The 14,058-nt window shown below is 39.2% G+C and overlaps 1 protein-coding gene across 12 annotated transcripts in view; it reads right to left on the reverse strand.

Moving 5' to 3' along the window:
* LOC145964376 (unconventional myosin-IXb) overlaps positions 1-14,058 on the reverse strand; it is a 39,364-nt gene that overhangs the window by 13,775 nt on the left and 11,531 nt on the right. For 10 of the 12 annotated variants that reach the window (XM_083087086.1, XM_083087062.1, XM_083087055.1 and 7 more), the window contains 2 exons: positions 12,986-13,996; positions 12,654-12,739 (listed from right to left, as the gene is read on the reverse strand). In XM_083087086.1, the coding sequence (XP_082943212.1) occupies positions 12,654-12,739; positions 12,986-13,996 (1,097 nt within the window). Of the gene's footprint in view, positions 1-5,520; positions 5,747-7,585; positions 12,740-12,985; positions 13,997-14,058 lie in introns of those variants that run through there. The other 2 variants (XM_083087121.1, XM_083087137.1) reach the window with 2 other exon arrangements.

Raw genomic sequence — 14,058 nt, forward strand, 5'->3', positions numbered from 1 at the left:
TACTTGAGACGAAATTACATTATCAGACGAATAGGTTGCGATCTCGACAGTATCGATCTTACGTTGTATGATATCATATATCGCGGGAATATCAATTATACGTGAAATGATTTCGATGTATAAAGGAGATGAGGGAAAGAAGGAGAGGGCGAGCTAAGGGGGTGTAGTACATATCTTTCGGAAAATGTGACGCCTAAACGTCACAGCCAACTATAACGCGCGATAAAGGGCGACGTGACAGAGGTGAATCACGTCTGATCGAAATGATATTACCGCACATATGGTGCACACGGTCTGTGTACGTAGGCATCTTGTCTTCGACAGCTGTCAGGGCGAAAGCCGGCTATGGAATGGAATTGACTTTAGTTGGCGAGAACTCTTTCACGGGGAAATTCTTAAGCTCGACATTAAGCGCGACGACCTCGTTTCGACGACGAGGCGCAACCCCCGTTGGACCTACCTCTCTATTAAGGTTAAAACTCGTTGTCGCGCAAAACTTACGCAATTTTCGAAAAAGGGAAAACGTGTTCCTTAGATTCGGCGACTCGGCTATTCAACGAGCCGAATGTAACGAGCGCGGCTTGTGAATTACGCCGTCATAGACGAGTATAGTCATTTTTGCATATATATATATATATAGTTAATCATCGTACTTATCTCAATCGGTGCTTTTTGAAAGTTCTTCAGCGTCTTTTGAAAAGCGAGGAGCAGAAATATACTTTGTAGCTTTCATCCGCCTTTAACATATATTGCTTCTCGCAATATCTTCTTTGAGTTTTACTTTGGATGATTTGATTTCTGCTTGTATTGTATCTAGGAATTAAGTTTCGTCTTGTCTCTTTTCTCTTCTGCACCGTATCCTAATTTTAATACTTTGCGATTATTACACCGTCTTAATTATGTATTCGGTTTGAGATTGCATTCGAGAGATGGTTGTTCTAGACAGAATAATTTTCCCTCTCTATTTTATACTTCGTATATATTATTCTGTATTTATAATATTATTCGACGCAATTATTTTATCGCATAAACTGCATCTAAAAGATACTTTTGTACAGACGCCAACTCTTTCGGTTGGAGTGAAATATCCATGAGAGGAGGAACTCTTAACGGTCGTTGAGCACCTTCAACGTTGCCGATACGTTAAAATAATTTGGCAGCCACGAGGATCGCTCCACCCGTCCAGGGGACGAATTTATTTAGCGACGTTTGTCACTGCGCTCGATCGATCCCAGCTTAAGGTAAAGCCCTACCGTGTGCGCGAAGGAAAGCATCGCTCGTGCTCCCTCGTTGAGATTTATGGTGTTATCGAGCAGAGGTTTCACGGATTTCGGAACTCTTCTGAGGCGTCGAACCAAGTGTACTGGGTAGTCTCAGGCAAGACCCTGATTCCTTTTACCACCTCATTTTACCATGACAGCGCCTGTTCAAACTCGACATCGATTTCTTTGCGAGAATCGAAACGAAGTGAACCTGAAGTCGTTTTCTAAGATTCTTTGAAGATCTAGAGATAAGACTTAAAGAAGCTTTGCGGTCGCGCATATTTGGTAAATTCCTCCTTTTTGCTTGTGTTCATATTTTTATATAAATTTCATTTAAATTAGGATGTTCCGGTAAACTTTATTTTATCAAGTTACAGATTGTGCCTCATTCAGTTTTATTTTAATATAATATTTTACGCTAACTTAGCTGAATATTCTTATTCTAGTCTTGTGTGTTATTGTAGCAACATGCAAGTCACGGATTCTAATTAACAAAGTTAAATGAAATTTGTTGTACTTGGAAATACTTCAATTTTATTTGGACTATTATACATATTTGTAATATCATAATGAGATACTCCTGTTTGTTTGCACTTGGTTAATACGATCATCTGTTATCGAAAAAGCAGTAGAGAGAAATGTGATCAAATTATTTTTGTTTTCAAATATTGATATTTCGTGCACGTATACTATAAGTGCTATAATATATTAAATCATTACTATGTGTGTATATGAGTTCAGCAATAATTATGTATATATAAAATTTGCTGCGCAGCAAATTCATGAATTTCCCGCAGTATAAAAAGAGAAGGTATGCAATAATCTTAAATTAAAAATTTTCCGCCGTGTACATTATTTAAATGTGAATACGCGAATGTTCTCTGTTTTGTTAAAATAAAAAAACGCGTTATAAATTATATACTGATATTTTCCGCACGCTATAAAAGATTTATCTCTCAACAAAACGCATAGGCTTCTATAACATTTGGATGCAGCGTAACTTTTATTCCTCTCCCGTAAGAGACCCGTATGCAGACGTAAAGCGAGATCGATCCCGCTCGACCTAAACTTTCATCCTACTTTTCGGTTTATTTCTCGAAATCCATCGTAACTTGACACAAAATGGAGCGCTGCCTCGACAGCGGCGGCGGCGACATCGCGCATCCAGGAAGGATCCTAGGAAATAAATAATCGGATCTTTTTTTTTTCCTTTGATACGAGACCGACATTCGATAATCGGATATCGCGGCGCGAGGGACTCGCGGTCGACCCCGATTTCGAGGGGATCGAAGTTTTCGAATTTGCACGAATTGGCCCAAGGCTCGTCTCGCGCGCGCGTCCGTAATTAATTCGTCGTCGCAGCGCTGACAGAAAGTCCTACGAAAAGAGAGCAGAGCCAAGAGCAAGGACCTCCCCTTTCTTCCACCCTTCCTCGGCCTCTCTCTAACTGCTCATTCTGTCTCGCCGCCCTCCCTTCCTCACCTCGCTTACGGGACCGGGGCTCTTTTCCTCACGGACCATCGGCGAAGTTCGTTCGTGGAGTTTAACCAGAGCTCGGCGCTATCGACCTGACAAGCAACCTCGGCGTCTGCGTCGACATCTGCGTCGCGCAGACGCCCCGCCGACACGGGCCGGGTTCACCAATCGATTTCAGATTTTCCAGCATAACGAGGCCGACTGCTGCCCAAAAATTCCGCCACATACACACACGCTATCTTTCTTAACCGAGCTGTCCCTCACCACATCTACTCACGGTCCATTGTCTCTTTTCGTGCGACCGATGAAAGGACCTGTGACTTTTTTTTTAGCATATGTTACGAATAAAAAAAGAAACTTCTATGACCTATTGATTTACTGTTTGATTTGTTCAATTATTTAAATATTTTGATAAAATATTTCCATATCACAGGATTTTTTTAACTAGAGCGATAAAATTAAATATTTTAAATAGTTTTCCAATAATTCTCAAATTTTTTTCTATTTGTTTACTCGAAATTTTTTTTTGAATATACATACGTATATATTGCGTGACATTATTAAATCTTTTTTTTTTTTTGTTAAATATTAAATAATAATTACTATTCAATTAAAACTAATTTTTAAAATTCTTCTCGCACACACGCATACACACACAGAGATTGCCGCTCTAGCATTTTTTCAGCACATTCAATCTCGCGCGAGACCTCATATGACAGTAACTATTTGATTGCTACCAACGCGATGGCTAACCTTTGATCAATTTTTAACAAGTTTGCCTGGAAACCGACCGGTCAAAAGTTCCCGTTCACATTGAGGTCATTCGCTTTTGGTTTCCATACTATTCCCTCTACCATTCTTTATTACGCGGCGCCTCGATATAACTGTAAATTTGCGATTGAAAATTTTATAGAAATATTCCGGGCAAAATACCTCAAGAGATGATAATATATATACGTAATCATGCGCGCAGCTGGACAAGTATATTTGTCGAGAATAAATCTTTGATGCCCCTTGCGTTTACTTTGGCTGCTTTGTTTCGTCCTGTTTCTCAGAATACCATAGAAACGGCTCGATTATATGACCAGACGTGTTTCGCGTACGAACTCGCCGTATTCTAACGTCAAAATGATCACCACGTGCTCTTTCGAGTGTGTCTGTAAATTGTACGTGTGTCTTACGAAATAAAATAGCGCGATCATTCGATTAGATAATCGTATAAATTTGTCGACCTAATAATTTGGAGCACCGAGAACGATATAGAGAGCAATCGATTTTTCTGCATTTCGATTTGTCTCATCGTCAGATGTAAATCTCGCGGAATGAAAAGTCTGAACAGCATCTGATGGAGATTCTAGTTACGTAAACAACGGTCACGAGTACTGCTCGTAAATACTATGATTCGTTTGCTTATTTTCCTCGACGAATATCAAAATTCCGGTAGAAATTCCGGTCTGCGATCAATCAGAATACTAGACCCTCTTCCGTTCCATATTCCAGATTTTGCAGGCGTAATGAAGTCGACGTCAATCAAAGCTTCCCTCGAGTATAGAGCTCTCTTTTTCTCTCTCTCTTTCTTTCTCTCTCGTTCTTTTATTATTATTCTTCCGTGGAGAAACTCGTTCTTACGCAAATAGAAGCGCACCATGATTATTATTAGCAAAACCTTATAGCTTCCATTATTCAGGAGGCATCTCTGAGCGTAGTCGTCGTTCTTCCCGTCCAAAGAATGTCGAGAGCTCTAATTTCCCAAATCAATCGTTAATTTTTATTGACTCCCAGGAGGCGATATCCTAAAGAATCCGAGGGTTTCCCCGGATCGTGGAAAGGAAGAAAATTCAATTCGATTCGATTAGCAGAACCTGGGAGAACAATTGTGGCCGTGCCACGAATTCTCGAACGATCGGACTGCTGCTCTCGATAATCGTCGTTCCCGAGTGACATTGTTCAGTTTTATTTTATTCCTGATACGGAAAGGAGCATCGAGTAATATTGCCCAATAAGTTGGCAAAGTAATTAGCATTAATTTGCATTACTCTCGCGTAACAAGTGAAAGGCAGACGATTCCCGAACTTGAATTACCAAAGCGCCGGCATTGAAGCCATCGCACCGAAGAGACTGTCGATATTTCCAATATCGCGTTTACGTCGAGCCGATTGTATTTACGCGTCCGCTGCGGTACAATTTGTAAGATGGTAAATTCGCTTAGATCTGTTCGTGACGTGGCGCGTCATCGCACACCCCCGCAGCTAATCGGTAGAGGATCGGGCAACTCGTTTAGCAAATTGGGTTGAATCTAAATCTTCGTCTATGTTTAGTGAATTTTATTTTTTTCCTCTCAATCTCTCTCTCTTCTTTTTTTCTCATAGATTATTTTGTGCGTATTCTTTGTGCGTGCAAGGAAAAGATACATGCGATTCACTTTCTCAAGAGAGGAAAAACGCAAACGAAAGTGACACGCATCTAATCGTCTGATAACGGTGGCTGTTTAAATCTTTATAAAGGAAGAAAAAGAGGATGTACCACCAATGGCCGGAAAACCCAAAAACCTTTGTGCCAATAAAAAGGGATCAGCCTCACGAACGCGAACGGGACGAGCAGAAGTCGGTCGGGGAAGACCGAAGGGATGAAAAGGGTGCGGCGCACGTACGGGAGAAAGAAGTGGCGCGGACCATTTTTCGGGAGGATTTACCGCTGCCCGATGTATGTGTACGTATGTCCGTGAATTCGAACAGCTAAATCACCCGAATTTCATTTCTGTCCACCGGCCGAGGAACATTACCGTTCGTTCTGTCGTCGTTGCGAGGGATTTTGGTTCCGGACCAGCGCCGCCCGCTCAGAATTTCTTCCATTCCTTAGCCGCAAGCCACCCTCAGGAATCTGAGGAAACGGTGTCCTTAATTGGGCGGGAAGAATCGTCGGTAGATAAATGACGTTGTAGGAAAAAAAGGCGACTCAAGGACTCATTAGTTAATTCAGTGGATACTTGATTGGCCTTGCTGTTTCAACTTGAGAAATGGATGATATAATTATATATCTCTAAAAAATTATGTACATAATTTTCATAAAAAAGGAAACTAATAAATTAACAATAACTATTTAAATTAATGTAAATTAATTAAGTGTGACACGCCCCGATCTTTTTTTGCATCGTGAGGTGACATATCTCAATGTCAGTTATTGCTTCGATCAATTATGTGAATGGTACTGATTTCAATAGGCACGAATGAACGGGCGCAAACGTCATTTAATTAGGCAATGAGTATCATCGCGATCACAGTAGGCAATCTATCTGCCAATTCACAATTGCTATTTGATGAAAATCCTAATTAGATTATACGAAATTTATATTAACTTGTATATAGCATGCTTGATAATAATGAGTTTGGTGTTTAAGAGTTCCTCTAAGTGTGATTAACGAGTGCTTCGATATTACATTTGATAATAAAAATTATGACGATAAGAAAAGTGCGATAAAAATAAGAATTATAGTAATTAATTTATTTTGATAATCTATTCATTGAATATAGGTGTCCGAAAAGAAGACAAGAACATCTCTTAGAGATATAAGATATAGATACTTATTATTTACTGTCAGGTCTGCTGTACATATATATGTATATATATATCAATACATACATACATATATACATATACATATATATATATATATATATATATATATATATATATATATATATAGTATTTCATTTTTGTCTTACAAATATTATATAAAATTACAGTCGATCACGGAAAAGTAACCTTGCTCACCATCACTCCCACGCCAGCAGTATACGATCTTACACATCACACTTGGAGATACATTTACACACCGACAAGCGTACAAGTGAAACGTTTTAAAGTAGACTCGCGAACTAAATCGGTAAATCTTCAAACTCAAACAAGAAAAGAAAGGAGTACGCGTGATTGACGACAATCGCATTCGCATGCATTCCGAAGAAAGTGCGTCCTCGACGCTTTTCTTAATCTCCGTCTATAAGGTTTGATGTGCGAACGCTACTCGAGTAGGAGACGATCGATGTGTCTCCTCATGGGACTGGATATCAATCGTTTTCCTTCGCCACACGAAAAAGCGAGGAGATATAGAGCTCGTCCTTTTCTTTCTTTTTTTTTTCCCTCTTTGCCTTAATCGATCGATTATAAAGCTTCTCGTTGCAAAACGATTGATTCTATGATCTCGCTGTCGTCGTTTATAATTGCGATGTCTTCCTCTTAATACGTACGGATTCACTGGTTGGACATTCGAAGGAGGAAGCGCGAAAAGAAATGTCCTTTGCTTCTCGAGGAATTTATTATTTTCAGCGACACACGAGAATGAATAAGCTCGTACATATCATCGATTAATTCTGAAGCAACTTCGAATAATTACGCGCAATCACGATCACGAACAATCATGCGTGACATAGGTCCACGTCGACGCATCAATACTTCGGGATGAAAGAAGAGATAAGTGTCATGCTTCGTAAACCGCCTCTATCGTTCCCATCGGGGTTCCCATGGAATTGCTTCCCGCCCTCGACCATTTCACGGTATCTCGCCCGCGGTGATTCTCAGTTATTAGGGTGCGAACGCGCGATCGAACGTGGAAAAAAAGAAGAAAGCAAACGAAGGTGGATCGGAAGAGAGAAAGAGTGAGGGAGAGAGTTCGAGGGCTTGCGCGAGGACAGGAAAATCGGTACCAATTCTGGCTCTATCTTCGATAGATCGCTGAAAGTTCGATCGGTTTATTATGCGTGAAATCTGATTCTCGAATTACGGCGCTTTGCAATCACTAAAAGAAGCGAAGAAAGGGATACAGGGTGAAAGTCGCGAGGAAATGAACGAGAGAGGAGAGAAAAAAAATTTATTTCAATTATAACACGGATCCAAAAGACGTAGTCCGCTCGCTCTCTCTTTCTCTCTCTATTTCTTTCTACACGTTTTGCATTCCATGTGTATCTCTCTCGAAATTGTTCCGTAGCTGTATAAGTAAAAGTCTGTAATCTCCATCGTGCACGTCATTCGTATCGTTCATCGACTGAGCGTGTCGTCGTGCGAGAAATGTCCGTCGACCATTTCTGCAGATGCTTACGAGACGCACACATATATGCAACACACGCACATACACACGCACACATATATATTTTGTATGTATATATATATATATATATTTATATATGTATATATTTATATCTTTTTATATGTATTATTCACGGTACGATACATATCTCTCTCACGCATACACACTCGAAGAAAAATAAATGGTATGTATACATATTATTTTGAAAGGAGTGCGTATATTTTATTTTGCGAGCGAGTCGTATTTTTTCTTAGCGGAAATTAAAATACGAGATCTAATCGTGTCAAAGCATCCGACATTAAAAAATCTACAAACGATTATAAACAAATAATTATAATAATGCGCTCGATGAAATTTCCGCTAAGAAAGACTCGTTCGTATAAGATTAGAGTACTGCCGCTAGTATACACCTTCCTGGGTACACTGTGCTACACATACATATTTAAATATAACAAGCAGGATGTCCAATGTCTCGCCGCTGTGCCTCTAATAATTTTGATATCGTATATGTATATGTGTGATTAATGATTAATATATTAATAAATGTATTAATAAAAAATATTTTAATAAGCACATTGAAATAAAATGAATCTTTTATAAACACAAAGTATATACAAAAAAATATATATTTTTTATTAAGCAAGAAAAAAATATATATTTTCCGATACAAAATATTCAAGATATCCATAATCCGGGAGAGATTGACAAACGTCCTGCTTATTGTCATTTCTTAGATTTACGCCAAGATACAAACGGGAAGAGCATTAATATCGCGATATTTTAATGATTACCGAAAAGTATATTTCTCTCCGACTGTCTCTCTCTTATCTGATTTTGATTTTTTAAATTATTTTTTTGTTAAGGAACCTGCACGACTGCAGAACTAACGATCGTAGGAGCGAGATTCAGAGCGCGAAAATATCCTCATCTCGCCGAGGAGGGGAATCGGCGCGGTTTCTCGCGTCGGTGAACGGGAATCGGACACGCACGCATCGCAGCCACACGCACACAACACCCGTGTTGTACACACACAGCAGCGAGCGTATTTTTTTTACCTATATTTGTAATAAGCGTATTTGAAAAATTCGGCCAAGTAGTGCAGCAACACCGATCTCGTTCGTTCGGTTCCCCGTGATTCGTGACGATGATACGCGCTCGCTGCTATCTCGATTCCCGAGAGATCGACGCGGGTCGATTGTAAACGAGCCGCTTCATCGATACGATGTAATTCGCGCGACGAAGCACTCGACAAAAGTAGCGCAGATCAAGAGAGAGGACAAGCATGTAGCGGAGAGAGGAAAACGAGAATCACCCATCGTCGTTGCAGCAGCTGCGAGATATCCGGAATTGCGACTTTCTTTGCGGAACGATATTGTCATGAAGAGTTGTTGCGCGCTTTACGATATTATAACTGATTATCTATGTACATATCTTTATATCCTTATATAGACAAGATATATAGCCGCGGTCGCGAGAATCTCGAACGGGGATTCGCGGAGGGGAGTACATTTGATTCAGGCTCTTAATTAATTATACCTTTAATTAGACACGCTGTGGAAACCTCGATCGTCCTCTGCGGAGAGAGGCACGGATTTATTGCAGTTTTATTAATCGAACGGCCGTTCGAGATTTCCGCTCCGTCTAATAAGGGACGTCTCGAGAGGAAAATCTTCTTTCGCGATCTCAGCGTCGCGATTCGGCTCGGTTCTCTCGCATTAGCCTCGTATAATATACACATAGCTAGCGAGTCGTCCGAAGCACCTTCCACAGTAAGAGAAGCGTATGCGTTTGTATAGATGATACTTTACACGTACAACGATAATTAGTTCACTTTTTACCTTACGTCTACTAACCCAGTTCTGTCGCCGAAGAGTAATTCGATTTATAATATCTATTATTATAACCGTTGTGCGACTTTTATCCCCCCCCTCCCCCCTTCCCATTAAAATTGTCGAAGAATATAGATTATTACCCACATATTGACAGATGAGAGATAAATCAATAATCCGAAATATCTCACTGTCGTAACAACGGACTAGCCCAAAATGGAGTGAAATCAATTTTTAAGTCAACCGCATGCGTCGCAGAACATTTCAACGAAATAACAAACGGATGCATAAAAAAGATTCTCTTAACATACCATATATCAGATAACATCCCCGCGATTATAATATATATGGAGGACGACACACACTGGAACTCGCACATTCGGTAGACGTAACGAAAATATATATATATATTTTCTAGCATATATATAAATATATATGAAATTCTTCCGTTAAAGATCATTCCGCTTCGCCTCAAGTCATTTGTGCACGCTTGTGCATCGCGATGTCATGGCTTTAGATGAGAGAAAGGTAACGTTACATTTACATAACACTACAGCTTATCCACAGACGTAAAATAAAAACGATTTTATAACGATTCACCTTTATAGTTTACCCCTCGTAAAACTTATCGATTGTAAAAAGGCAATTTAAAATCGTCCCGTTTCTCGAGACCGTCCTCCAAAACGATCATCAAGATTTGACGTGACGATAATCGCTTGGACAATTCATCATCGCCGAGTCGATTATTCTTAAAACGAATGTAAACGCGGAGGTGGGTCTCTTTACGAGTTGAGAGAAAGAAAAATTCTGAAAGTACAAACGAGATTTTTCTCTTGTTTTTCTAATTATTCGATTTAATCCTAAAAGTTATCCGGATAAAAGTCGCGCGTGGTCCAATATTCAGAGACGGGATTTAATTGAATGGAAAAAGAAAGTTTTTACCTCGTCATCGATTGCCGATATACGAAACTTAAAATATTCACCTGCTGCGCAAACGTACCTATTGATCTACTCGAGAGAGGATGGAAATATAAATTCCATTCTTTTACATATATTTATATACATAATGGATATGCAAAGGCAATTAAAATTATAGGACGCTTTACAGTATTAAAAAAACGGATAACGCGATGTAAAAAATATTGAACTGACGTAAATATAAGAATGAAAAAGTAATTGCGTACGAGTCTTTGGTGATTGGACGCAACAGAAAGTATGATGCATATATGATCCAGTAACGTGATACATCAGAAATAGCGAATAAAAAATCTATATAGGTCACTTTTCGTGTAATAATAATAAATTCACCATCCCTCGTAGTGAAAATCGTTATACTCAGTTGCCAGCTCTTCGGTAATCAGAGAAAAAAAAAAATAAAAGGAAAGATTCGATTCACCAATTCCCCCTCTACTCTTTCCGGCATCATCATCAAGCGTAACTATTAATTCGCAGGAGAATTCAATTAAGTCCGCGGTACGTAAGTGGGGACCTAATCTGATTATCCTTATTGGATAGAGACTTCTATTACGCGAGATCGAAATCTCCTGCACCCTTTTCCTTTGTCGACTTTTCCGGATCGTCAGGTTATCGCGTACACGGGTTACGAATGGGCGAAGGGGACAGTGAAGCGAAATCGTGGAAAGAAATTGTTGAAATTTAAAACGCACTGAATAATATATATGGATTAAAAAGTAATTAAAAGAAGAGAGAGGTGCGATAAATTCCGAGCAGAAAAGTTTGATTAGTCTCGCGCGCGAATTTGTCTATATGTACATAAGTACCGGTATGTAATGTATGCATGTATGTGTATATGTATATGTGTGCGTACTTATGCGCACGTACTTTCAGACGCCCCAATGATATGAGCGTGAGGGGAAAAAAGCACGTTAAGTAAAAATCAATCCAAAGAACACTAAAACCGGTAGAGACCCGATATACAACGTGCATGTATCCCTACAACAAATATCGACAATAGAAATATAATCTTGCGTTTTAAACGTCTCTCGTAAATTTAACAATAATAACAGATTATTACGAAATTGTTATATTGCATAATATATGTACAAACTATGTTTTGGTTTCCTCTTTCTCTCTCTTGGTCGTCCCTCAAATTCCTGCGTCTAAACCTAACGCTTTAAGTCGATTATCGTCATCGGAAAACATCATATAACGAAATACATACAATAAAAACATCTCGCAGGAATTTAAGGCAGTCGATTATCAATTCTACTCGAACGTGACAAGTAGATCCTTTGGGAAGAGATAGTTTTCGAGTTGCAGATCTACTAATGCTAAACGAATATAGTTTTAAAGGAATAGCGCATCTACGTACAATATGTTAGAAAAATTCTCCGTAAACAGATTTCTTACTGAGAATTTGCAACATGGTGCAACAATAAATTACATTTTTTTATGAACGTAAATTTGTAAAACGAGTAATTCAATACGACCCCCTCATCATTTTGACAAGCGGAAATTTCTTAAAATATATATAAGAGCGATTTCCTCTTAATACTTTCTAAGTTTTGTGTTTTTCATTTCTTATATTTAAAATGTGTAAAGCGATAAATTGAATAACATTTCTTTTAGAATCTATAGACGAACGAAACGTTGCGCTTAAATACTTTGACAGTCTTCGAAGACAGGAATGCATTGCGAATAAAATTATGTGGCGAAATTAAAATTTGTGCAGTGCTCCTATCACATATTGTATGAAAGTTTTAGACATTTCTATTGACATTTCGATGAGAAAATGGAGTTATTTCAGTCGTACAGTTAAACTTTTTTTTTTTTTTTACGGAATCAACAAATTACGAGAGCTATCTATAATTGCATTTACTAATAAGTCTCGAAACATTAATGATTCGCTAGTAGAACCAGCAATTATTTAAAGTCGTTGATTCCCCATCCTAAAACAACATCTCGCATCATCTGTCGAATTACTACAGCCATTTAAAATGCACGTTAACATTATTTGCGGATGTTATTCGCTATTCATACCATTACCATATCGTCGTCCATATTGATAATCGTCGGAAACGAATTGTCTGCCGAACTTTGCCTTTGAACGGGCTTCTTCCTTACGAGTCCGTCTGTGATTGATAAAAATTAAAGATCTTACTCAAACCTATAAAGCTATCTATATATATTTATACTTATGTCTTAAATATTTTTCATCATTTAATAATAACAAATCTTTCGAAAAAGTCCATATTCACAGAGAGAAACTGATTAAATAATCTCTTATATATAAATCTTTGCTAAAATAAATAGCTTTATTGGCATAATATCGTTTATCCAAAGTGTTTAATTGTAATCAATTATCGAAAAATACTTACCAGCAGAAGGTGGGAGAAGATCGTCGAGAGATCCATCGTCCAGATCCGTGGCCGATAAGAGGAGATCATCGTCCGAAGAGGCTCTCGTTAGACTGGGCAGAGTAGATGTCAAGAGAGCCTTTTCCTTCTGAATTTCCTGTATATGATCGACGAGTAATGCTTCTTCTTCGTCTCCTCGATCTCTATCGCGATCCATCGCACCTGCTCGTCCCGCAGCAATTGGAGCGACCGCGTTCAATTCCTCCGGACTGAAGATTTTAGACGATCGTAGACTGGAGAGTCGATGAGTCGCCGTGTGACAGGCGGATTCGAGGGTATTTATGTCCGCCAATGTCGCTCTAACGACTCTCAACTTTTCATGTACTATCGTCTCGACGCAACGCGTCTGCCTGCCTACATCTTGAAGAGAGTCTTGCGCGGGTAACGTTCTGTTCGTTCTGAGAATGCACGGCGCAAAAACGATAGCTAGAGCCGACGGTGACATTCTATTGTCCACCTCATGTCGCGCCACTCGCGCCAAATGGACGATCAAGCGTTCCATCAGATCGTAATTGGGTTTCGGCAATTTTTTCAATATGGCGAAAAGCGTGCTGATTCGATCATGTGGTTCCGTCAAGCTCGCCGCGTGTAAGAAGTCATCGTAATATTCGTAGGTCAATAACGGTTCTGGCATGTCTCTAAAGAAGCTCTTTAGTACCGCCGCTAAGACATGCACTTGATAGTTCTCGAAGTCTACCTTCTCCAAATCACCTTCGTCCATTTTCATCTTGAGCTCTCTCACCTTAGAACTGACGCCGCTCTTTCTATATATGCCCTCGGTATACAGACCATGCATCTCGATAGTCGTGATCAGTCGGTCTACTACAAGCGGTACCTTGCCATCACCGCAATCTAATTTGTAAAGCGGTACACCGAATACCTTACGGGAGTTTGTTTCGAGCAATGAACCGTCCTTGCCGCATTCCGAAGACGCCTTCGTATAGCATTTTTTGTGACATGTTAATTTGCAATCTAAAATAGATATTCATTACAATTAATTACGATTATTAATACAACAAAAAGAATAAACTAAA

The sequence above is a fragment of the Camponotus vicinus genome, unplaced genomic scaffold (assembly GCF_025532165.1).
Source record: "Camponotus vicinus isolate PSW18456_S1 unplaced genomic scaffold, iyCamVici1.0 SCAF_1, whole genome shotgun sequence".
Taxonomy (NCBI): Eukaryota; Metazoa; Arthropoda; class Insecta; order Hymenoptera; family Formicidae; genus Camponotus; species Camponotus vicinus.